The 24491-nt window shown below is 45.4% G+C and overlaps 1 protein-coding gene across 1 annotated transcript in view; it reads left to right on the top strand.

Moving 5' to 3' along the window:
- The first annotated feature begins 4234 nt into the window (after positions 1 to 4234).
- Positions 4235 to 24491, top strand: part of LOC118598810 (copine-8-like) — a 65236-nt gene continuing 44979 nt past the window's right edge. Inside the window, exon 1 of the mRNA XM_036212128.1 lies at positions 4235 to 4891. Within this exon, the coding sequence (XP_036068021.1) occupies positions 4815 to 4891 (77 nt within the window). The 5' untranslated portion in view covers positions 4235 to 4814. The remainder of the gene's footprint in view (positions 4892 to 24491) is intronic.

Below are 24491 nucleotides of genomic sequence, written 5' to 3' on the forward strand. Positions count from 1 at the left end.
TTTTTTTGAGTTTTTAAGAGGAAATCATGGAGGGAAGGATCCTTTGAGTGAAAGGTCAGCTGCAAATTGTTTCTGCCTTCTTCAGGTTTTGTTTTCTTGTGAAGCATCAAAATTCAATTTCCATTTCAGTGGCACAAGTGGATTTATCCCAAATTAAGAGGATTAAGGAGCTCCTCAAGAACTGGGGCCAGGTGGGATTTGGATCTGATGGAGCAGATAGGACTTTCAGAATACGCCACATGAGAAATGTGATGAGGAAGCCGAGCAAAGACGAGGAGCAACTGAACTCTTTCTGGAGCTAATTTTGCAGATTGAGCCCAGCTTTGTGGAAGGGTTTTCTTCTTCGAGGACCGAGGCTGCTTCTAAAAAAAATCACACACTGTTAAAGACATGGCAAGCAGGAGAGACAAAAAGGTAAAGAGGCGTTGATGGGATCAAACAGAAGCCTGGAGAAAGATGTGCAGGGAGAAATTAGCATGCAGGCAGCACATCAGAAAAAGAGATGGAAATGCAGTGTTTTAAATGGACAATCAGAGAGAAGATTGGTACATGAAGGAGAGGCGACGGCTCTCCGAGGAGGATCACACTTTTGAGTCAAAGCCACCTCATCATTTTTACATGATCATTTGATTTGAATAAAGAAATATTCCGTTTTAAGCTTCATTTTTACGTATGTCCTCCGTCATCAGAAGAACACCATTTTCATCGGTGTGGCTCCTTACATTTTGTGGGTTCGCTCAGTCACAAGCCAAAGCTGTTAGTCATCTTATCATCAGCACCATGAACACAACACAACCAAAAGCATTTTTCTGATTTAAAAAAATGAAAAGAATCAAAGTTTTGTATTACTCCAAAATGAAGATAAATCTAAATAAATCTCAGAGAGTTTTGTTCATAAAATTGCATGACAAAAATAACTTGTAACATATTCGGTAGCATTTTTCCAAGAAAGTTTTTTTTTTTTTTTTTGCAGGAGAGCGTCTCATCAGCTGCTTCATGCATCAACCTCTACCGCAGCTGCAGCTTCTCTTCTGCCGGCCTCAGCAGAAAGATCTTTGCACCGCTCCTACATCTTCTGCTCACAACCACCATCTTTGGATCTATGGTAAAAGCCTTCCCAGTGGTCTTATTTATTATGATCATGCCGTCTTTAGTAAAAACTCCCAAACCTCTGTTGTTTTCTAGGACATCGTTTCTGCAGAGAAATTCACCAGAATGGGGCGAAGAAGGAAGCTTGTGGTCCGTCCAGCAGGTTTTCTGTCACAAATTTGATCTTTTTCATTTTTTCACATGCCCCTGATTCACAAGATATGAGTTAAGAAATACTCAGAAGTGCAATTTAAGCGGAGGTGTTGCTGGTGACGCTTAAACACAAAATCTTTAAACATACTGTAACTTTTCAACGGTTAAGACAATCAACATAATTCCTGTCAATCCTGAAGGACCGCTTTTCTTCAAAATCGACTGGAAATACATTGATTGTGGTAATTAAAAAAATGCAGTACATCAAAGAACATAAACACTTGAGCTCCACTGTTAAAGGGTTAACTATTTCTTCCTTTTGCATAGTTATCATGATTCTGGTTCTTAACATCTAAATACAGGAATTTACATATTAGGGGCGGCCGTGGTGCCCTGGTCGTGTGAGGATTGTGGACATTGGTTTGGTATTTGTCAGTTATATTATGGGTTTTGGTCCTCTTCAAGCCTGATCCCGAGGAGGGGTTCTGGTGCCCCTCACGTCCATCTGGCTGAAGAAACCCTGAATGCTTTTGGATTTGTTTTTGCTGTGTCCCTCCAGGTCCCCTCCTGCCAAGTGTTTTGTTTTTGGGCATCTGGGATCAGCCCTTTTGGGGAGGGGTACTGTGAGGACTGGACTTTGGTTTGATTTGTGTCTGTTATGCTATGGGTTTGGCTCAAGTTCTGTTTTGAATTGTCCCTCGGTCACATCAGTTTCAGGTTTGTCATGATTCACAGCTGTCTTTATTTCAGCCAATTACCCTCAGTGTATTTAAGTGTCTGTTTTTCAGTTCTTGCTTTTCAGGTCATCTGCTCTGCTCTGTCACCATTTTTGTTTTTCCATGGGTTTTGGTCATGTTTTGGTTAATTTATTAAATGTTTTATGTTCCTGTCACCAAGCCTGGTCTCCTGCATTTTGGGTCCTCCACCAACACTTTCTGACAGGCATGGCGGTCAACCTCTGATTGGAAGATTGCAGGTTTTGCAAGCGTCCCTGGGCAAGACACTGAACTCCACCTTGCCTCTGGTGCTTATAGGTTGGCGCCAGTGTTCAGCACACACATTCAGTATGTGAATGGGACTGTAACTGTGTATCACAAACAGGCAGACAGCTGGTTCCACGTGCAGCAGGTTTATTCACAGTTCACAGAATAAGCAGGGTCAGACGGGCAGAGGTCATACACGGGCATGGGATCATCCGAGGCGAGCGAGAAGAGGAGTCAGAGTCCAGGCGAAGGTCAGGGGCAGGCGGCAGGCAATCAGAGTAGCAGGGTCGGAGGCAGAAGATCAGGTCAGGAGTAAACGCTCAGAGATGCAGGCAAGGTGGCACAAACAAAGCTTCGCAAGGAGTGAAGTGTGGAACCAGACTATATGCTGAGGTGGTGATGAGGTGATGGGGAACAGCTGAGCTGATGAGTCCAGGTGATGGCAGGTAGTGAGCTCAGAACTCTGGTGAGGGCTCCCTCTGGTGACCGGAGATGGTAGCAGCAGGTTGCTCCATGACACTGTGAAGCACTTTGGGGCTTCAACAAAGGCAGAAAAGCTCTATACAAGTACACGCCATTAACTTTTTTTTACTAGTGCAAGTCATTTGTGGAGTTGTGATTCAAAACCATTTATAGAAGCTGCATGATAATCCAGCTGAATCAAATAGATCCAATGAAAAGTATTTGTTCCTGCTTTTGTTTTTGCGAAGCTGAACATGTTTGATGGACCAATGACCTTTGGTGAGCATCTTCTCCAAATATTTCTCTCCAGTCAGCTGAGTCTGCTGGCTGTTTCCCTTTTTGACAACTTAAATAAAACAGAATGAATTGAGCACAGCACACTGAGTTAGAAAATGATTGGCACTTCAATTTTATTTATGCTGCCCTGAATTAATGGGGAAAAGTCATCTCGGAGCTCTTCAGATAACCTCTGGTCCAGCACTTGGCAACAATGGCATCACAGTGAAATTAGCCACAGCAAGAAAAAAAAATCCTGTTCCCATCATTCCACTGCAGCACTCATGGGAGCTGCAGGAGATGAGTCCGCATCACCCAAACGCACAGCTCTTTATTGGAGAATCCAGCAGGTGCTTGACCTGCTGAACCAACTGTCTGTCTCTGTCTTCAGACTAATTGAAGCTGACACTCATATTCCTATTTTTAGCGGTGGACTTCATGCTGGGATACTTAATTGAGTTAGTTTTGCTCAGGTGGCTCCAAACATTTGACTCCAGCTCAACTCTGCTGCTGGATGCTCAAGTCTTTTTTCAGAGAAGCTCTTTGCCCTGATGAAAACATTATTTCCAGTGTTAATGTTCTTTGATTTATTGTAATGTTTTTTAATGTTTACACGATCAACTTCATTCCAGCTGATTCTGAAGACAAGCAGCTTGATGGATGGATGGTGTGGATGGATGGATGGTGTGTGGATGGATGGATGGATGGATGGATGGATGGATGGATGGGTGGATGGATGGGTGGATGGATGGGTGGATGGACAGACGGACGGTTGGATGGATGGATGGGTGGATGGACAGACGGACGGTTGGATGGATGGATGGATGGGTGGATGGACAGACGGATGGCTGGATGGGTGGATGGATGGGTGGATGGACAGACGGACGGTTGGATGGATGGATGGGTGGATGGACAGACGGACGGTTGGATGGATGGATGGATGGATGGATGGATGGACAGACAGACGGTTTAGATGGATGGATGGTTGGTTGGATGGTTGAATGGATGGACGGACGGACAGATGGTTGGATGGATGGTGGTTGGATGGATGGATGGATGGATGGATGGATGGATGGATGGATGGATGGATGGATGGACAGACGGACGGTTTAGATGGATGGTGGATGGTTGGATGGATGGACGGACAGACAGATGGTTGGATGGATGGACGGACGGACAGATGGTTGGATGGATGGTGCTTGGATGGATGGATGGACAGACGGACGGTTTAGATGGATGGTGGATGGTTGGTTGGATGGATGGACGGACAGACAGATGGTTGGATGGATGGAATGCGATGTTTTCATCACTATCTTTTACAGCTTTCTAAGTTTTACCTGATCATTTGTAGTGAATGTTGGTTTAAATCTGCTGGACACTGAAGATGAGATTTTGGAATCTAAATAATGTTGATCAAATCAATAAAACGAGCTTAATAAACAATAGAAACATTTGAATAAAAAAATCTGAGCGTAAAATCGCATTGGTGCCAAACGAGCTTGTTGGGGTTTATTTTCAGTGATGGAGACTGTACCGTGTGTGTGTGTGTGTGTGTATGTGGGTGTGTGTGTGTGTGCGTGCGTGTTGTGTTTCGGTATGTGTGCCCCCTCCTCTCCCTCCACCCCCTCTCTCCATCCTTCTCCCTCCGGAGCTCAGAGACGCGTAAAGTCGCGGCTCCGGCGCGCAGCCTCACGCGTCCTGCTGTGTTTTCTCCGTCTTTGCGCTTCAAGAAGACTCGCGGCTCGCCGAGCCGTCCTCCCGCCTCCGTCCCTCCACTCTGTTTTCTTCCTCTCATGCCGCCGCTGGGGCGCGGGATAAGTGGCGGCTTGTGATCGAGCTCGCTGGCTGAACATGGCGTGCATCGGGGACGCGGATCCCTTCACCGCTGCGATCCCTGCCACTAAAGTTGAACTCACGGTTTCCTGCAGGTGAGTGGACGGACGCTGATGCACACGGAGGGGGGTGCACTCCGGTGCGTTCTGGCGCGAGCCGCTCGTGCTGGTGGAGAAGGAGCTCCACTTTGCGCTCGGTTTGTCTGGGAATATCCGCTTTCTGGGGTCAACTCCCGTCCGTGTTTGTCAATGTGGAGACTTCAGCGTCTCTGCTCACAGATGATGGAGGGGCAGATGATGGAGGGGTAGATGGGAGGGTAGGGAGACTGAACCTGCCCGTTGCCGGTCCTGTCGGTGCCACTCAGAGGTCAGAGTTGTTGCGTCTTTACTCCGCTGCCACGCGCGGAGGGAGCGGCAGGAGTTGAAGCTCATCCTCAGTTTGCCACATTTTTCTAAATCCTGAGGATTTTCCAGTTCAGGCTAAGGGAGAATTTCATCTTCTCTCACGTGTTGAATTTTCTCAGCCTCGAAAGCCTTTGGTGCGTGTTTGCAGAGATGGTCTGAAGCACAAACCTGTCCAGAATGGGTTTTAGGGAAACCAGGAGGAAGAAACACATCTGTGATAATCAACCTGCTGCTGGTTTTCCACATAAACAGCGTTTCACTGATAAATGTGTTTAGAAAATGCGAAAACGAAAGCAGCAGAAAGGAAGACCATGAGACCATGTTTGGTGATGGCTGAATTGTATCTCATTAAAACAGATTTATTTTTGATTTAAAAAGAAAGCAACACAACATGATATTTGTACTTTAGGCTGTTATTTACTCTTTTATTCTTTTGCTACACTCTGGGTCATTTCCCGCGTTATTCATGTTTTTGGATTACTTTTTAGAGCAATATTATTTTGGGGGTTATAGTGGTTTCATTTTAACCCAGTTGATGTTTTAAAAACGTGAGTTTTTAACCTGAGAGTTGGGATAAAAACAACCCGACTTGAATTAGTTTTAACTACAGAATGTGAAATGTTTCAGTAAGAAAGTCAATTTCCCTAAAAACTCAGACAGGGACTATAGGATCCTTTTTACAATCATTGGAAGTGTTTTTGAAAACACATTGTGACAGAGAATGGGTGCATGAACTGAAATGTTGCTGGTTTGTTCTGTTGTTGTGCGTTTGAATGGTTTGGGACACACAGCAGCAATTACCAGATTTTGTTATGGTGACGGATGCAAATGATTCCTTTGTGGAGAGGATTGAAGGTGTTTTGGCTCCCAAAGGAGCCCTGCACAATCTCAGGATAACTGCTGTGTGTCTCTGTTTGGCGGGTGTGAATACAGATGTTCATCCATCAGAAAGCAGATGTGGGATGCTGCGGCTTTACCTGGCAGGACAGCAGGCAGGAGAGCCCAGACAAAGCAGGAAATACAAATGAACAAACCCTGCATGAATGAAAGGCCAAACAAAACCTTAGACCACTTGCACACATGTGTGTTATGTTGGAGTGATCAGCCCATCGCTGATGCTGTCACAAACTGATGTGATGAGTTTTGACTGCAGAAAGCTGGAAAAGACCCCTTTTCCTGACAAAATGTTATGGCGAGCCGCTCATCCCGGAGTGTGAACCCGGTCAGAATCAGCTCCTATGAAGAGTCAAAAGTCTTGTACTGTGAGAGACTTGCTGTGCGTGAAGCTGTGATGCCAGGAGGAACCTGCAGGGCTCAGCCACCTCACAACCACAACACTCAGCCATCTGGAATTCTGGGATCTTTAGGACAAAATTCCCTCTGAATGCTAAAACTTTTCTTCAGGATTGCAGATGTTCATCATTTAAATTGCTGACTGAAATTTCTCCAACTCAAGCATTTTTTGGCACGTTTCAGGTTCCACAGAGAACATGTCAGAGAGGAAACCGAGAGGATTATGCAAATGGTTCTGGATAATTGGACACATCATGCACTTTTGCAGTTTGTTAGAAGCTGTGAAATATTTCTCTAGTGTTTATTATTATTTTTTCCTACCAAATGGCACCCGGGGCTCTGGAGTCTGAAGAGAACTGAATTTCTCTTCAAAGTTATTCTGAAAGTTTGTGTTTCACTGTCTGTTTCCACAGCAACACCAGCAGGATCTTCACTGCCCTGACGTTGAGCTCATCAGAACAAATCTACCATAGTTTGTGCACCAGAAGTTGATCCAGTGTATAAGTCACAACAGAAAAAAAGCATAATAAAATATAGAAAAATCACAAGTTGCAGCTGAATATAAGTAAGCACCCCACCCAAACTATAGCAAAAAACAGAAAAAAATAAACTGACTTATAGTCTGAAAAATACAGCATCACGTGGGGAGTAGACTTTACTGACCCTGATGCTTGCATCGGTCTACAAACACCTCCAAACTCTAGATGGCAGCACAGAGTCTTTGACTGATGAGGAAAATACCTCCAGATCTCCTGTGATTAGCTTGAAAAGTGTTCACTCTTAACAATCTTAGAGATCTTAGAGAGGGATACCCTCAATTTTTTCACACCGAGCCCACAGTCCAAAACATACCTTAGATCACGGGCCGAACAGGATAAACATTGATTGGATAAACTAAAACAACACCTTTAAAACTTTAAAAACCTAACTTTTAAACATAAATACAACTAAAACACAAACAGGAATATTAATCCAGAATAAATCAACTTAAAACTTAAATAACTTTCAATATTTTACTCTCCATAAAAATCTATTTTGTCAAAATTATACAAGTTTGAAATAAACTAAAGGTGTAAAAAAGACTTCAATTTCTTTACTTTAATTTCATGTTATATGACAAACTAAACTTACAAACATCCCAAATGATTACTTTCTGTGCTGTGAGTGAGAGGATGATGACACCTTTGTGATGTAAAACTGTTCCGAACAGAAAGCCAGAGATCATCAGAACGGATCTCTCAGCCTCCATAACCGTATTGTTTCTTCAATGGTATCAGTGCAAGATAACATCGGGCCGTTAATGACCTTAAGGATCTGGAGGGCCGGATAGAATTACCCAGAGGGCCGGATCCGGCCCCTGGGCCTAGACTTTGACACGTGCTTTAAAGTGTCAAACCTGCTTTGTGCTAAATTTAAGAATTTATTTTTTAACAGAGAGCAAGAATGAAAGTTTTTTATGTTACTTGCTTACTAGCAAATTCCAAACAGGATTTTTCAGATTTTTTTGTTTTTTGTTGTTATGTTGTAATAAACAAATCAAGAGAAATAAGAGAAACACTTTTCGACAGAGTCTCTGGTTCAGGTGCTGAAACTAATAAGTTGTATTCCTACTTTTGTTTGCGTGAACCTTTAAGCAGATTCTACAGAGTATTGCTTAAAGTCTGAAGTCAAAAAACGGAACCAGTTCCACAGAACCGAAGGAGTCATTCCTGGTTTGGGAACAAGCTCCTCTTTGCTGCCACTTGTGAAACGGACAGGCTGACCTTACTTCAAACAACAGCAGCCTAAGAACCGAGCGCTGGGAAAACAAAATCTGGATTTCCCCAAAAATACATCTTCCTAAGCAATACATTTAACTGTATCAATAAATTCGATTTATCACTTCGCCTTAGCTGAACCCAGTCATGGGGAAAGGGAATCATTGCATCCCTAGTATGTTATAATTTTCCCTCTTTGAGCAATACTAGGTACGTGGAGAGCTGATATAATTATTAGTTTTAATTTACATATTTGTTTATTTTTTAAGATTATGTCCTTCTTTTTAAGTTCTTAAGACATCACATTTTCAGTTTTATTACCACAGTAGTTAATTTTCTTAACTTTTATTTCTCCGTCAGATAAATAAAACAGGCATATCAAAGGACATCTCTGGTCCTAAGGAGTTAGATCACGGAGCTAGCATGTAGCAGTTAGCAGCTGCTGTGTAGCCATCTGTCTGTCTGTCGGCAGAACAAAGCTTACAAAGAAACAAAACTCTGTCTTTTTCTGTTGGAATACCTTAAGAGGTTGTTGTTTACGTTAAGACAAACCAGTAGATACTAGGGCTGGGAATCACTGGGTACCTCACGATACGATACGATACGCGATATATGGCTCACGATATCGATATCTCGATACTGCGATAATTGGTAAAAATCTTCTCTAATAACTAGCATTATTATATAGAAGAACATGTTTTTTGGGAAAATATATCCAGATTTATCTTAAATAAGCTTACACACAATCATAATAAACAACTTTTCTTATTTTGTGCAACAAATTATAGACACTTGTGCAACATTGCTGAAATCAGTAATACTGTCTTTGACAAGCATTTTTTGTTCCCCTCACTTGAAAAGGGCTGAGCATCCAAAATTGAAGGCTGATTTACTCAGACTGTTACTTGAGATTATTTTTCCAATCTTTATCATTTTTCTATTTGGTCAGTCAGCAGTCAATAGGTAAAAACCTTAAAACACACATAATAATGGCAATAAATATAATTTTAAGTGCTTCAATTAATTAGCAACCTCCCTAATTTTACAGTGAATTCATGTACTTTATTTTAATTACATTTAAATTTAAGTTCATACATCAAATCCTGCTTTTTTTATTTAAAAATTACTTTAAATTAACATTAGCAACAAGTAATTACATTGTTTGAAAACGTCACATAATAAATTTATCAAAGTTACACCGTACACCAGCAGGTTAAACATTGAAGTGCACAAAACCAAAAATTTCGACCGGTACCTGAAGTACACACAAACAACTGCGAAGCACGCGCCCAGTTCCCACAGCAAACAGGAAGTAAGTGATCGCTGACATTCTAGCGCTCAGACAAAGTCACTTCTTACCGGGTGGATCTCCTACAGATGGAGGATAAATGCTGACAGGTAGACATGCTTCACACACGCGCTACAGAGCCGGTATCTCACCGGTGCTTCTCCCGAATGAGCGCGTGCATCGCAATTAAAAGTCCGACGCAGCGCGCCCATCTGCTCAATAGTTCCGGCGCGAGACTCAGACGCTCACTGTAACAGCCTCTTAAAATGAAAATATAATATCGATACTTGGTGAGAACCCATCGAGAATCGATCGCAGGACTAAATGTCGCGATATATCGTAATATCGATATTTTGGCACACCCCTAGTAGATACACCTGCTGTCAGTTTAAAGCGTTTTTAAAAGAGTTATTGATCCCAGAAGTCTGAATCTGTGATCATCTAGCTAGCTTGACTGAATTGTTTCTGTTGAAACTGCTGCCGTTTTCTGCTCCGTTTTACAGCAACAACATTTTGTGATCTTTTCATGACATCCAGACTTCTAGTGGAGTATTTATCCAGAATTGTAAGCTTGAATATAAAGCACTGATCATAATAAGAATAAAATAACCATCCGATCCTTATCGGGGGAGAACGTCCGATTTTGATCAAGTCATCGACCACGTGATCGGGCCCGATTTCCGATCACAGGATTGAATCGGGACATCCCTATTAAAGATCACAATTAAAAAAGGAAAACAAATAAAAAACAACTTCACGGTGGCGCAGTGGTTAGCTCTCTTGCCTCACAGCAAGAAGGCCCCGGTTCAAATCCCGGCTGGGACCTTTCTGTGTGGAGTTTGCATGTTCTCCCCGTGTATGCGTTGGTTTTCACCGGGGACTCCGGCTTCCTCCCACCGTCCAAAAACATGCTTCATAGGTTAATTGGTGACTCTGAATTGCCCCTAGGTGTGAATGTGAGAGTGTATGGGTGTGTGATTGAGGCCCTGTGACAGACTGGTGACCTGTCCAGGGTGAACCCCGCCTTTGCCCATTTGTAGCCGGGATAGGCTCCGGCACCCCGCGACCCCGACAGGGAAGAAGCGGCCAAGAAGATGAACTTCACATTTTGGAAATCAAAAGAAATGACCAGAAACTTAAACATAATTCCAAAAAGAAAAATATTCAAAAAAAATAAAAAAGGACATTTTTTGGGAAACAAAAGTAATTTCCAGAAGAGAGTTCTTGAAGCTTCTGTTCTACAGCACTGCACACGCTGGTAGAAGTTTGACCACAACTTTTAGATAAAACATTCGTCTGCTTTCTATCGATTTTCAAACTGGAATGTCATCATTTCATCACCAACCTTCAGTAGCTTTCTTCTTTTGGTTCATTTTCAGCATTTATTTCTGATTTTTGAAAAATACTTTTGTTTTCCAAAATATGTTTTTATGCTTTTGTTTCTGGAATTTAGTTTTAATTTCTAAAATGTGACGTTGTATTTTCTTTATGTTTTGCCTTTTTTATTGTTGTTGTGATCTTTTAACTTTTTTTTTTTTTTTTTTTGCATAGAGGGATTTGTTGATGTGATTTCCACTTCAAGGCCACCATAATATGACACTCAATGAAATAGTTTAAGTTTATAATATTCACCAGCTGCCTTTAAACCTTTAACACCTGAGGCGTCGCCGGTGACGTTTAAACACAAAATCTTTAACAACGTACTGTAACTTTTCTACTGTTAACACGATATACGTCCTTCCAGTAGATTCTGAAGGACAAAAGCGTCTTGAGAAGTTACAGTAAATCAAAGAACATAAACACTGGAGCTCAGGTGTTAAAGGCTTAGACAGAAAACCTGGACCTGCTTGTCTCAACAACCTATTAATTATGACAACAACGTTGTCATGAGATTTCCCATAAATCTCCCCAGAATAAAACCAATTAATCAATGCACGAAGAAAATGATAAAATGTGTCTGTAAAAGATGCAGGGAAATCAGTCATCTGACAGCAGAAATGACAGGAGATGAATTCATTTCATCAGAGCAAACAGCTTCCTTCAACAGTTTCCAGGGAGGTGGCATGCCTGCGGACCCCCCCCCCCCGTCATCTCCATGCTTGTAGTCATGGTTACTGTATGTGTTGTGGCCGATGATTTTTAAACAATAAACCGATGGTTTGGTCCTTGTACCTATTACTGTAGCTCAGTGTTACTAAAACTGTATTTCATGAAAGTAAGTTCACATCATAGGGGAGAAGAAGCAATAGGTTTTAATTAAACGAGCTTTTTACTGACCTAAAATGGGCTTTTGTGGGTGTTTTGTGTCTTTATGGTGGATAATTCAGCCTGGTCATGTTTTGATCAGAGCCTGTGATCACATTCCTTCTCAAGATGAATGTGTCTCCATCAGGACATCTCCCTTCTCTTTATTTCTTCAGTTTTAGACCACTGGGGAGAAAAAGCTTCTCTGTTTAGTGACTCATCTCAGTATTCTAACAAATGCTACTTTTATTCATGCAAACATAATGTATGAGCTCCAGCTTGCCCATATTCCTGACAGTTAATGGAGGCGCATAGTTACAGAAAATGGATGGAATGGAGAGTGGGCAAAGTGCAGTGCCATTTCTTTAATGGGTGTAAAGACATTTTCAGACACAGAGGCATTAAGTAATGTTTCTCTCAAGAGGAAACACACGTACTTCAATTGTTCTCAGTTTGTTGAAGCTGTTGGCAAACAAAAAAGTCACATTTGGCAAAAAAAATCTGTAATATAAAACAAGAAAATGTTCATAAACAGAACAGGCTGGAAAATTTCAGACAAAAAAATAAAATATACAACGGAGCATAAAGGAAATAACAAATATTACACTTAAGCTAATTTCAAATTCAGTGTCAGCCTCAGGTCTCAGGATAGTTGGTGTGGGGGTCAACAAGAAAGAAGCAAAAAACCTTGAGAAGATTAAGCTGAGAGAACATCTAGCTGCTAATCAAGTCCACTGAGATCAAGTCTTTAACATAATTAGCTGCAGAAAGAGTGTCTTACGGGGGGGGGGGCTCCTATCTGTGAACGAGTGCAGTGAAAAATTGTTAAATACATTTTAAATGCATGATTCCGTATCCCTATCCTAAAAGAGTCGGAGATGCTGGAGGTCTCTGTGTGTCAGGGACGAGTCTGACGAGCATCGTTTTGAGGCCCTCGGAGGACACCGAGGACGCCGCATCATTTGTCAACATGACTGTGTCAATGATGTTGCTATTAGACCCTTGGGTGTCTGCAGAAACTACTAGTGTCGCCTGCAGATGCCAACAAAACATCTGCCATACGTGAACATAATTCACAACCTTCATCAAGCTTTCCAGAAATCCTGCCTCATCTGCTGCTGATTATCTAATCAGGTGTGTTCGGCCAATAAGGAGCTTCAATGGCAGGTTGGTTGGAAAACATATAGGACACCGGTGTAGGTAGCAGATGTGCTCGGCCTGTCAGATCGGCTCGGTGTCAGGAACCGGACGAGGACACAGACGCAGAAGCAGAGTTAACCAGTCAAAATCAGGATTTATTCTCCTTTTTCTTTTGTTAACCAAACTCAAAAGAGACTGGAAAGCCTGTGGCACTCAAAAGAGAACACAAAACCATCTGGCAACAAGTGAACAGATAAGGGCAGCTTAAATACAGAAAACGACAATCAAATGAAGGTGTGTTAATTAAGAGAACAGGTGAAAAGAGGAAGGAAATCAAGTGAAGCAAAAATATGTCAGCCCCAAAACCCCACATTACCCCCCCCTCAAGGGGCGCCACTGGGCGCACCACCTGGCTTTTCCGGGTGGCGGCGGTGAAACTCTTGCATGAGGGCGGGGTCTAAGATCCTGGAGGCTGGGACCCATGACCTTTCCTCCGGACCGTAGCCCTCCCAATCCACGAGGTACTGCAGGCCCCTCCCTCGCCGCCTGGCATCCAGTAGGCGTCGAACAGTGTAGGCTGGGTGTCCATCAATGATGCGGGGGGCAGGAGGCGGAGCAGAAGGCGGCTGCAGAGGGCTGGTAACATGTGGCTTGATCTGGGAGACATGGAAGACGGGGTGGATGCGCAGTGACCTGGGGAGACGGAGCTCAACTGCGACGGGGTTGATCACCCGTACCACCTCGAACGGGCCAATGAACCTCGGGGACAGCTTCTTCGTCTCAGTGTGGAGATTGATGTTGGTGGTGGACAGCATGACTGACTGACCTGGGGTATACACTGGAGCAGGAGTACGGTGACGATCTGCCAACCTCTTATTAGTGGCAGACGAGCGTAGCAGGGCAGCCCGGGCCTCCCGCCAGATACGTCTGCAGCGGCGATAGTGGTGCTGGACTGATGGTACTGCGACCTCCCTCTCCTGCTCCGGGAAAAGTGGTGGTTGATAGCCCAGGGAGCACTCGAATGGAGATAAACCCGAAGCCGAGGAGGTCAGGGAGTTGTGGGCATACTCCACCCAGGGTAGCAGGGAACTCCAGGAGGACTGGCTGCGGGAGCAAACACACCGGAGGGCGGTCTCCAGGTCTTGGTTAGTCCGCTCTGCCTGGCCATTGGACTGGGGGTGAAAGCCTGAGGAGAGACTGACCGTTGCCCCAAAGGCTGCACAGAAGGCCTTCCACACCCGAGAGACAAACTGGGGTCCACGGTCGGAGACTATGTCCACAGGAACACCATGCAGCCTGAACACATGCGTAAGGACCAACCTGGCGGTCTCTGCAGCAGAGGGCAGTTTGGTTAATGCCACAAAATGGGCTGCTTTAGAGAAGCGGTCCACGATAGTCAGGATCACAGTCTTACCAGAGGAGGGAGGCAACCCGGTCACAAAATCTAAGGCAATGTGTGACCAAGGACGGGTTGGGATTGACAGGGGGTGTAGTTCTCCATCAGGTGGTCTGTGACTGACCTTGTTTTGAGAGCAGGTGACACAACCAGAAACAAAGTCCCGTGCGTCTCGAGATAGTCCGGGCCACCAGAACCGGCGACGCAGGAATGCTATTGTTCTCCGCACCCCCGGGTGGCAGGTGAGCCGGGAAGAGTGAGCCCACTGCAGGACCTGGCTCCTTAGACCACTGGGAACGAACAAACGGTTAGCAGGACCCCCCCCAGGGTCCGGCTCCTGAGACTGAGCAGCTCTGATGTCCTTCTCCAGCCGCCAAGAGAGAGCCCCCAGGACACAGGACGGGGGGATGATGGTCTTGTATTCCCGGTCCTCTGCCAAAGACTCTTGTTGCCGGGACAGTGCATCCGGTTTGGCGTTCTTGGAGCCAGGGCGGTATGAAACAACAAAATTAAAACGACAGAAAAACAAAGACCACCGGGCTTGCCTTGCATTCAGCCGTTTGGCGGTCCGGAGGTAGGACAGGTTCTTATGATCAGTCCAAACTATAAACGGCTGAGTTGATCCCTCCAACCAGTGTCTCCATTCCTCCAAGGCCAGTTTGATAGCCAGCAATTCTTTATCTCCCACATCGTAGTTGCGCTCCGCCGGAGTAAGCCGGCGAGAAAAGAAGGCACAAGGGTGCAACCTATTGTCTCCCCAACCCCGCTGAGATAACACAGCCCCCACCCCAGTGTCAGAAGCATCTACCTCAACGACGTACTGGCTGGAAGGATCAGGTTGAGCTAAAACTGGTGCAGTAGTGAAGAGCTCCTTTAAGCGCTTGAAGGCCAAGTCAGCTGCCTCGGTCCAGTGAAACGGAGAGGAGGTGGAGGTCAGACCCGTAAGGGGCGCGGCTACAGAGCTGTAGTTGCGGATGAAGCGTCGTAGAAAATTAGCAAAACCCAAAAACCGCTGGAGCTGCTTACGGTTTGTAGGGATGGGCCAATTCACCACTGCACTCACCTTAGAGGGATCTGGCCTCACCTCCCCACCAGCGATCACAAAGCCCAGAAAGGAAACTGAGGGAGAGTGAAATTGGCACTTCTCCGCCTTTACAAATAGCTTGTTCTCCAACAAACGCTGGAGAACCAGACGAACATGCCGCCTGTGTTCGTCAGGCTCTCTGGAAAAAATCAAAATATCATCCAGATAAACAAAAACAAAACGGTGGAGACAGTCACGCAAGACATCATTGACTAACCCCTGGAAAACAGCGGGGGCGTTGCAGAGGCCAAATGGCATTACTAAATACTCGAAATGTCCTAGTGGCGTACTGAAGGCAGTTTTCCACTCGTCACCAGCCCGGATTCGGACCAGGTGGTATGCACTACGCAGGTCTAGCTTGGTGAATATTCGGGCCTGCTGTAGGGCCTCAAAGGCCGAATCCATAAGCGGGAGTGGATATCTATTCTTTACAGTGATCTCATTTAGACCTCGGTAGTCTATGCATGGTCTAAGAGACCCGTCCTTCTTAGCCACGAAGAAGAATCCTGCACCTACAGGTGAAGAGGAGGGTCTGATGATGCCCGAGCTCAGGGACTCAGAGATATACTGTTCCATAGCCTCCCTTTCTGGTCGAGACAGGTTATACAATCGACTCCTGGGAAGGGTGGCACCAGGTTGCAGGTCTATTGCACAATCATATGGTCTGTGAGGTGGCAGGGAGAGAGCTCGGGATTTGGAGAATACTTCCGCCAAGTCATGATACTCGAGCGGGACGCTAGAGAGGTCAGGTGAGGACGGCTGCCCCTCTGGGGCGACGGGGTCAGCCCCAGGAGACCGAGCTGAGCGCAAGCAGGAGGCGTGGCAGTATTCACTCCAGCCAGTAACACGGCTGCAGGACCAATCAATAATAGGGTTGTGAGTCTTCAACCAGGGGAAACCCAAAACCAGGGGGTTGTGGGGGGAAGAAAACAACAAAAACCGTGTGTACTCGTGATGATTGCCAGATACAATCAAGTGAACCGGCTCTGTAACTTTAGTGGTAGTAGCAACGGTTCGACCATTAAGGGAGACAACTCGAAGGGGTTGTGGCAATGACTCAGTTTTGAAGCCTGCCTGCTTGGCTAGCTCGGCGTCGATGAGGTTCTGTTCTGCTCCAGAATCTACAAGAGCCCGCACAGGTATCTCCCCCCCCGTTGACAAAATCCGCACCCCTAAGGTACAGGAAGCGGACTCGAAATTAGTGGGCGCCAGGCCACCGCTCGTCAGGGAGCCCACCCTTACCGACGAGCGGAGGCATTTGGGCAGTCCTTGCAGAAATGACCCCGCCGACCACAGTAAAGGCACTCACCTGCCGTCATCCGACGCCTCCGCTCTGAAGGGGAAAGACGACCACGACCCAGCTGCATTGGCTCCTCCACTGCTGACTGGGACGGCTGGAAGACTGCCGGAACAGAAACAGGAAACAGTGAGTGGTGGCCCCTTAGGTCACTGGGGTCATCCTTGAGAGGTGAGACCCCGCCCCGGCGGCCCTGCTTGCGGTCCTGCAGTCGGTTGTCAATACGGATGGTCAGGGCGATGAGGGCCTCCAAGGACGGAGGAAGGTCTAAGGGAGCTAGGTGGTCCTTCAGTTCCTCTGAAAGACCCTCCAGGTAGGCATCCTGGAGCGCCTCCGGGTTCCAGCTGCTCTCTGAAGCGAGGGTCCGGAACTCGATGGCATAATCCGCCACCCGCCGATTACGTTGTCTCAGCCGCATAAGGGCCCGGGCAGCCTCTCTGCCGGGCTTGGTGTGCTGGAAAACCTGGGTGAAGGACTCGAGAAAAGCTGGAAGGGAAGCACAGGTGGGGGATCCCCTCTGCCACTCCGCTGTGGCCCACGCCCCGGCTCTGCCAGTGAGGTGGGAGATGATGAAAGCAACCTTGGAGCGATCCGACGGGTAGTTGGTAGCCTGCAGTTCGAAATGCAGCTCACACTGTGTGATGAACGCCCGACAGTCTCCAGAGTCCCCAGAAAACCGCTCTGGTCTGGCCAACGACACGGCGGGGGCTGATGACGTCAGCTGCGGCGCGCCCAGCGTCGAAGCAGAGGAAGGCGGGACAGGCGGGGAAGACGGTGAAGCATGCTGGAGTTGTTCCGTCAGCAGATCGATCCGACCCCCAAAAGCAGCGAACTGGTGCTCGTGACGACTGGAGATCTCCAAAAGGCTCAGATGAAGAGCCTGCATCTGCTCCTCCTGTTGTCGGATTATCCGCTCTTGGCTGGTGAGGATCGAGCGGACCGTGTCTGCATCTGCTGTGTCCATGTTATGGCCAGATGGTAATGTCAGGAACCGGACGAGGACACAGACGCAGAAACAGAGTTAACCAGTCAAAATCAGGATTTATTCTACTTTTTCTTTTGTTAACCAAACTCAAAAGAGACTGGAAAGCCTGTGGCACTCAAAAGAGAACACAAAACTATCTGGCAACAAGTGAACAGATAAGGGCAGCTTAAATACAGAAAACGACAATCAAATGAAGGTGTGTTAATTAAGAGAACAGGTGAAAAGAGGAAGGAAATCAAGTGAAGCAAAAATATGTCAGCCCCAAAACCCCACACTCGGGGGCTGGCGCATAGATGACGTGTAAGATTGTGATTGGTCCGGACCATTAGACCACTGTCACGTGACACGGGGAATTACACTCTTCCACCATAACAATGCACGGATTCTTCCCGAGTAAAAAACCGAGGAGGTCCAAACAAATACGCTAAGAATCACAAAAAGAGAAGGAATATTTGCAATCAGCCGCAAAAACCTTGACAACGAAATAATCCGATCGAGAGGAATCATCACAGGATAATGATCGTTATTTAAATAGAGAGAAATCAGGCTGGGAAGCATGAAGTTTGAGGTAAAGTGGGTGCTAGCGAGTAGCATGCTAGCTTGTTGTTGGTCGTACATTAAAAAAAAGAAAGTAATTATTCTCACGTATTTTTTTCTAAATACATCCTGCCAATGTTGAACTTCTTTCTGGTCGCACGGACCGGATGAAGTCCCGCTAGAATATGCAGCTCACGTTCTGCTCCGTTACACAAACCCTGAGGAGAGCAGACGTTAGTGAAGGAGCTGTCAATGCCAAAATAATAAATAATAGCCCGAGCAGATCTTAACACTTTTTCTTTTCTTTTTTAAAAAAAAAAACTTTATTGTAAACATCAGTTTCAGTACAGAAAAAACTGCAAATTAGCCAACTGGTTTGTTACAGTTGTGTGACGTCATCACTAGTCGCAAGCCCCCGAGCTGATCTGACAGGCCGAGCACATCTGCTACCTACACCGGCCCTCGAGACCTGGAGTTTGACGCTTGTAGTCTAAAGGTAAAGGTTTAACAGGAATATTGAACCCCTTATGCTACAGCCACATCAGGCATGTGACGCGTGTTCACTAGTGCTGCCACCAACGATTATTTTAGTAGTCCACTAATCACTGATTATCTTTTCTGATGATTCTACTAGTTGGGTCATGCATAAAGTGGATGTAAAACACAAATCTTAACCACCATTAGCTTTAAACTAGCTAAAAACTAGATATATTCACACTAGTGTGAATGCTGTAAGCTGAATTTGGCCTCTGAAGATGCTAGTGCTGATAGCTGAAGATGCTAAGTCTGATAAGCAGCTAAAATTTAAGTTAAATGCCAAATTAGCCTAAAATTTAAAAAAAGTTAGCCAAAACAGCTAGCATGTAGCTGAAATATTAGGTAAACTCCAAAATAGCCTAAAAAACCTTAATAAATGCCAAAATAATCCAAAAAGCTAGCAGAATGCCATTATAACTTTCAACTTTACTACACTCTGGCTTTATTTAATATAAAGTAACCACTAATCAATTATTAAATTAGTTGTCAACTATATTAATAGTTGATTAGTGGTCGATCAGTTGACTAATCGTGGCAGCCCTAGCGTTCATGAACGCACGTTTAGCATATGGTGTTCATATTTCACTGTTGCTACCTGATACTAGCTACACTTGAAAGAGACAAGATGCAAGAATCTTAAAGTGGTCCAGATCTGGTTAGTCTGGCTGACGGCTTTTTCTTTCACTCCTCTATTCTGATATATAAAAGGCTTGATGTCACAGATTTCCAGCCGGGCAGAAAGGACTATTATTAATATCTCCTTTACGATCAGGTTTCATTAGCACTTCCACGTTTTGAAAAGGATGTTACTCATGAATCACTACCCAATCAAAGTCCCTGACTGGTCAAAGTTCACCCTGCTTTAACTTTTAACCCGCTTTTTCTGGATGCACATTTTGTACGTAGAGTCCAAAAACAGTTAAATAAAGTGTGGGTAGTGAGGTGTTTTCAACACTCAACATTGTCTGGTTCAGAGTCTGGACGCCCGATTCACTCATGTATGTCCGCTTACATAGAGTTTTTATTGGAAGTGGCCAAGGTCGGTTTGAACGCGGCTTCATGGTTCAGTGAAGAGCCTGAGTTTTCAGCAGGACAAAACAAAGCCACAGACCGCTAACAGTCACAGCAGCTACATCAGATCAAAATCAGGCCTCGAGGGCCGGCCTCCTACTGGTTTTCCAGAAATCCTCTCTTATCTGCTGCTGATTACCTGGATCAGGTGTGTCTGGCCAATAAAGAGCTTCAATGGCAGGTTTGTTGGAAATCATGTAGGACACACGTGTCAAGGCCCTGGGGCCAGATCTGGCCCCTGGGTAATTCTATCCGGCCCTCCAGATCGTTTTATTTTATTGTCATTATTGGCCCAATGTTATCTTGCGGTCATTTTTATTTCTAACTTGTATAATTTTGAGAAAATACATTTTTATGGAGGGTAAATCATTGAAAGTTATTTAAGGTTTAACCCTTTAACACCTGAGGCGTCGTCGGTGACGGTTAAACACAACATTTTTAACATGCGGTAACTTTTCAACAGTTAACACGATCAACGTCATTCTAGAAGATTCTGAAGGAGAAATGCGGTGCGAAGTAGCTACAATATTCCTGCCTTTTTATATTCGTAATCATTATAAAAAGTTACATTTTTTAACATTTTAAAAATGTAGTTTTAAAGTGTTCAGTAAATGCTTATCCTGTTCGGCCCGCGACCTGAAGAGTGTTTTGGATTTTGGTCCCCTGTGCGATTGAGTTTTACACCCGTGTTGTAGGACACCGGCCCTCAAGGACAGACTTTGGACCCTGTGAGCTACATCCTGGAAGAGTCTAGGCATGCACAATGCACAGTGTATCCTGTGCAATACACCTATCCCAAAGATTGGCGTAAACGGTGACAAATGGTTACCTTAAAATTTGGTGCTCCCCTGAAGATAACAAAAAGTCACTGGGCACTTTTTGATGAGAACCCCACTCCCTACCTCCTCTGTTATGCATCTGTCACAAACTGAAGAAGCTGAGCTCAATCTACTCGCTGTTCAGTCATAGACAGTACAGAAGACCTCAATGCATGGCATGGTGGAGACTCCACCAAATTAAATTCCCACAAATAAGCAAACTTGCAGTGAAGTATTTCCACATACCTGCTAGTTCACCCTCAGCGAGACTTTTCAGTGCAACAGGAAACGTAGTAACATGTCAGTGCAGGTTTAAAGCCTTGCAAAGTTCAATGTACGTTACAGACCAAAAAACCCATATTTGTTTCAAAAAAGCCCAAGCACTCACCACCGTCCTCAGTGTTCCTAACTGTTGTCCCCATTAGTTTTGTCCGGTGCTTCCAGAAAGGTGGAAAAATTATCTTTAGCGTGTTTCCCCAACATACAAGTTCTTACCTGTCTCCTAGTGAGAGAACTGCTGCTGTTAGGAACAATGATAACAACACAACGCACAAAACACAACCACAAACTTTACCGAACCTGGAAACATGTCATGCAAGAATTGGACCAAATTTTCCAAAACTCAAAACCTTAATGTCCAGAAGTCTTCAAAATGAAGAGGAGATACTCCAACACTCACAGGCCCCTATCCTAATTTTCTGAAAATTCATCACACTCCAAATAAGCTCATTTAGTGATGAAAAAGGGGAGGAGTTTGTTTGGTAGGTACTGCCCTAGAGGTGTGGGGGAAAATAGATTCTCTCAAATATTGTAATATTTTATTTGACAATAGGTATACTGGTATCGACTTAAAATGCGTCTAAAACAATTTTCAATTGTTTATTTACAAACAAACATGTAGTTCATCATCTAACTTAAGTTTCCACTTACACCCCTGACCACCAGGTGGCAGTACAGCACACCAAAGCAGCTCTGCACCAAAACAAGAAGAAGAAGAAAGAAAACAGCAGATGTTCACACGTTGGTGTTGCACTCGTTAGTACAGATCCATTCAACTCAGTTTTACTGGGCAGATTGGCTTGTTGGAGATCGTTTATTGGTTGTTTAATCCAGCAACCATGTGCTGAATTCATGAAGAACATTTAAGCACTGCTGGAACTACACAGCACTTTATTTCAGATACAGATGCAGTGCTTAACCTTTTAACACCAGAGCTCCAGTGTTTACGTTCTTTCATTTACTGGATTTTTTTAAATTGTTTTTTTTTTTTAAAACTTGTCCTGTCCAACAGCTGAGCCAACAGATGTGGGCTGAGAGCTTCTTGTGTTGGGCAGATTTTACTGTCACAACAGGGATTTATTGAGTATAAACCCCTGTTGTATTTAATGCTAAACTTTATTTATATTGATTATGTTTTATTTTATTTATTTGTTTTTCTTTGTCGTTGGACCGGACGGAAAAAGGGAAGAGGGTGGGGGAGGGGTGGGGGGGAAGATAAGATGGCAACAGAGGGAAGCAACATCATAAAACAACCAGGACTAAGTGATAAACTAGAATGGGCGGGGCCTGTCTACACACACACTCTATAGTTACACACACACTTGTTGGCCAAAATAGTCTCCACATTTAAACTGAACATACTCACATATACTATACATATACTACACATGTACTCAATTCAACTGTAACAGCAGCTCACACACTCCATCATACAAACCCATTCAGATAAAGACTTTCATTCTGTCACACAAACGGTTAGTGCTAAGGTGAGCTGATACCTGTGCTCAGGTGAGTGTTTATGTTTCACTGAGGTGGATGGTGATGGAATGTACTCAGGGGGAGAGCGCCCGGCCATCCCCACGCCAAGACCCCCCGCCGGGGCAGCAGCTGCAGCCAAGATCCCCCAACACCCGCCATGGAGCCGCGGAGAGAAACCGCCCGCCGGGCAATCCCGCCGAGCACCCAGACCGGGGCACGCGGGACCGCCGCAGAGGCCCCCCACACCCAAGAGCAGGAAGGCACAGGAACACGGAGAGTGCAGGCCCCAGCCCAGCCAGAGGAGCAGCCCCCCCACCCCGCCAGGAGGGCCAACGCGGGACCCCACCCCCGGAGAGCCCCCCAACCCCCGAGGAGCAGCCCATCACCACCCAGCGGCGCAGAGGACCCCCCCGCCCCACCCCAGGTACGAGCCAGGGCCCCCCAAGGGCAACCCACCCCATACTCCAGACAACCGCCTGCCCCCACCGCGAAGGTCCAGTGGAGAAGCAGGGCAGGGGCCGCCCACCCCCGCCGAGCAGAGGGGAACCCAAAAGAAACAGAGGCCCCAAGGAGTGATGTAAACAAGGCCCGACCAGGCACACCCACTGATGGAGTTAAGGAGAGGACTAGTTCTCGAAAGCAGGGACCGGACTCCGCACCACCGAGACCTGGACACCCCCCGGCTCCGATGTAGATTGATCCCCTGCTAAATCTCGGGGATCCCACTCCCGGCGTGGGGAGGAGACCGCCGGGCCCAGGAGACCGGCACCCAAGAGACTAGACCACCAGGCCGAGGTTCCCCGCACCCCCGCCAGGGATGGGGTAGGGGACAGAAGGTCGAAGGTCCCACCTTCCTTGTGTGATGCTTGCGTGTTTGCTTGTTAGAGTGTATGTTTGTGGTGTTAGAGGTGTGTGTACTAAAGGGGTGCGGTTAAAATTGGTGAGAAGGCCTTAACAGGGCACCTCCTGATTTCTCGCAGAGATGCCCCGTCACCCTCCCACCAGCGGCCCTACATGTCTATGGTGCGGTTAAAATTGGCGGAAGGGGCACTGAAAGGACATCGACTGTTTGCTGGCAGTGATGTCCAAGCACCCCCCCACCAAGGGTCCTAAATGTCTAAGGTGCAAATAAAATCGAGGGGAGGGGCAAATCCATGCAGCGGCCACAGGAGGAGGGCCACTGGCAGGTAGTCCACCCCCCGCAGCGCACTGCAATACAGACACCCTCCCCTTCTCCCTATTGCATGTTTGTATGAGGAAGGGGATATGTTGGGGTCAGTTGGCAGACTGACCCCCGATGGCAGACCCCTGTCCCCCCGCCCCCCCCCGCGCTGGGCCCAAGTTCCCCCAGCTCAGGTGTCCTACCCCCCGGGAGCCGATATAACGTTTTAATTAGGTACTCTCCAACTCATAACACAGCACTGAGCGTACTGAAGGGTGTATTTTTCTGTCTCACCATAACAGGGAATTTCCGTTTTTTTATCTGTTTCTTGCTGTAAAATGAAACAGAGACAAAGACAGAAGCTGATTGGGTGCTGTGCTTGTGTTCTAGCTGCTCACTAGAGGTTTAACTTAAAAAAAAAAATCTACATTTGTCCAGGTCTTCCATTCAAATGATATACTTTACAGCTGCAGTTTAGTTCTGTACTGTGCATTATGAGAAATTAACATACTTTCCGGAAGCAACGGTCCTCCTTGTAGATTATATATATATATATCACCTTTTGTATCACGATACGTATCGTATTGTCAGACTACTACCACAGCTCTAGTCTGAACAGTTGTTGGAATGCATTTTAAAAAACTTTTAGTTCTAATTTTATTTAAACTTTCAGCATCTCTAGAAATTTTGTAGAGAAAAACACACTGTAAAAATCTCGTTCTTTATCATCAAGATAACAACTACAAAGAATTGAAAGTAATAATTTACAATGCAGATTTTTATTGGTACAGTTGCTGTTGGGCACTGTTGGAGTTTTATTGATCATCTTTAATCAACAGAACGTGTCTGATATTCAGCTATCTCCATGCCTGATTTAGGCCTTCAGTAACATTCTATTTCATTGTTCTGAGCTGGACTGGTAAA

The sequence above is a fragment of the Oryzias melastigma genome, linkage group LG6, assembly GCF_002922805.2.
Source record: "Oryzias melastigma strain HK-1 linkage group LG6, ASM292280v2, whole genome shotgun sequence".
Classification (NCBI taxonomy): domain Eukaryota; kingdom Metazoa; phylum Chordata; class Actinopteri; order Beloniformes; family Adrianichthyidae; genus Oryzias; species Oryzias melastigma.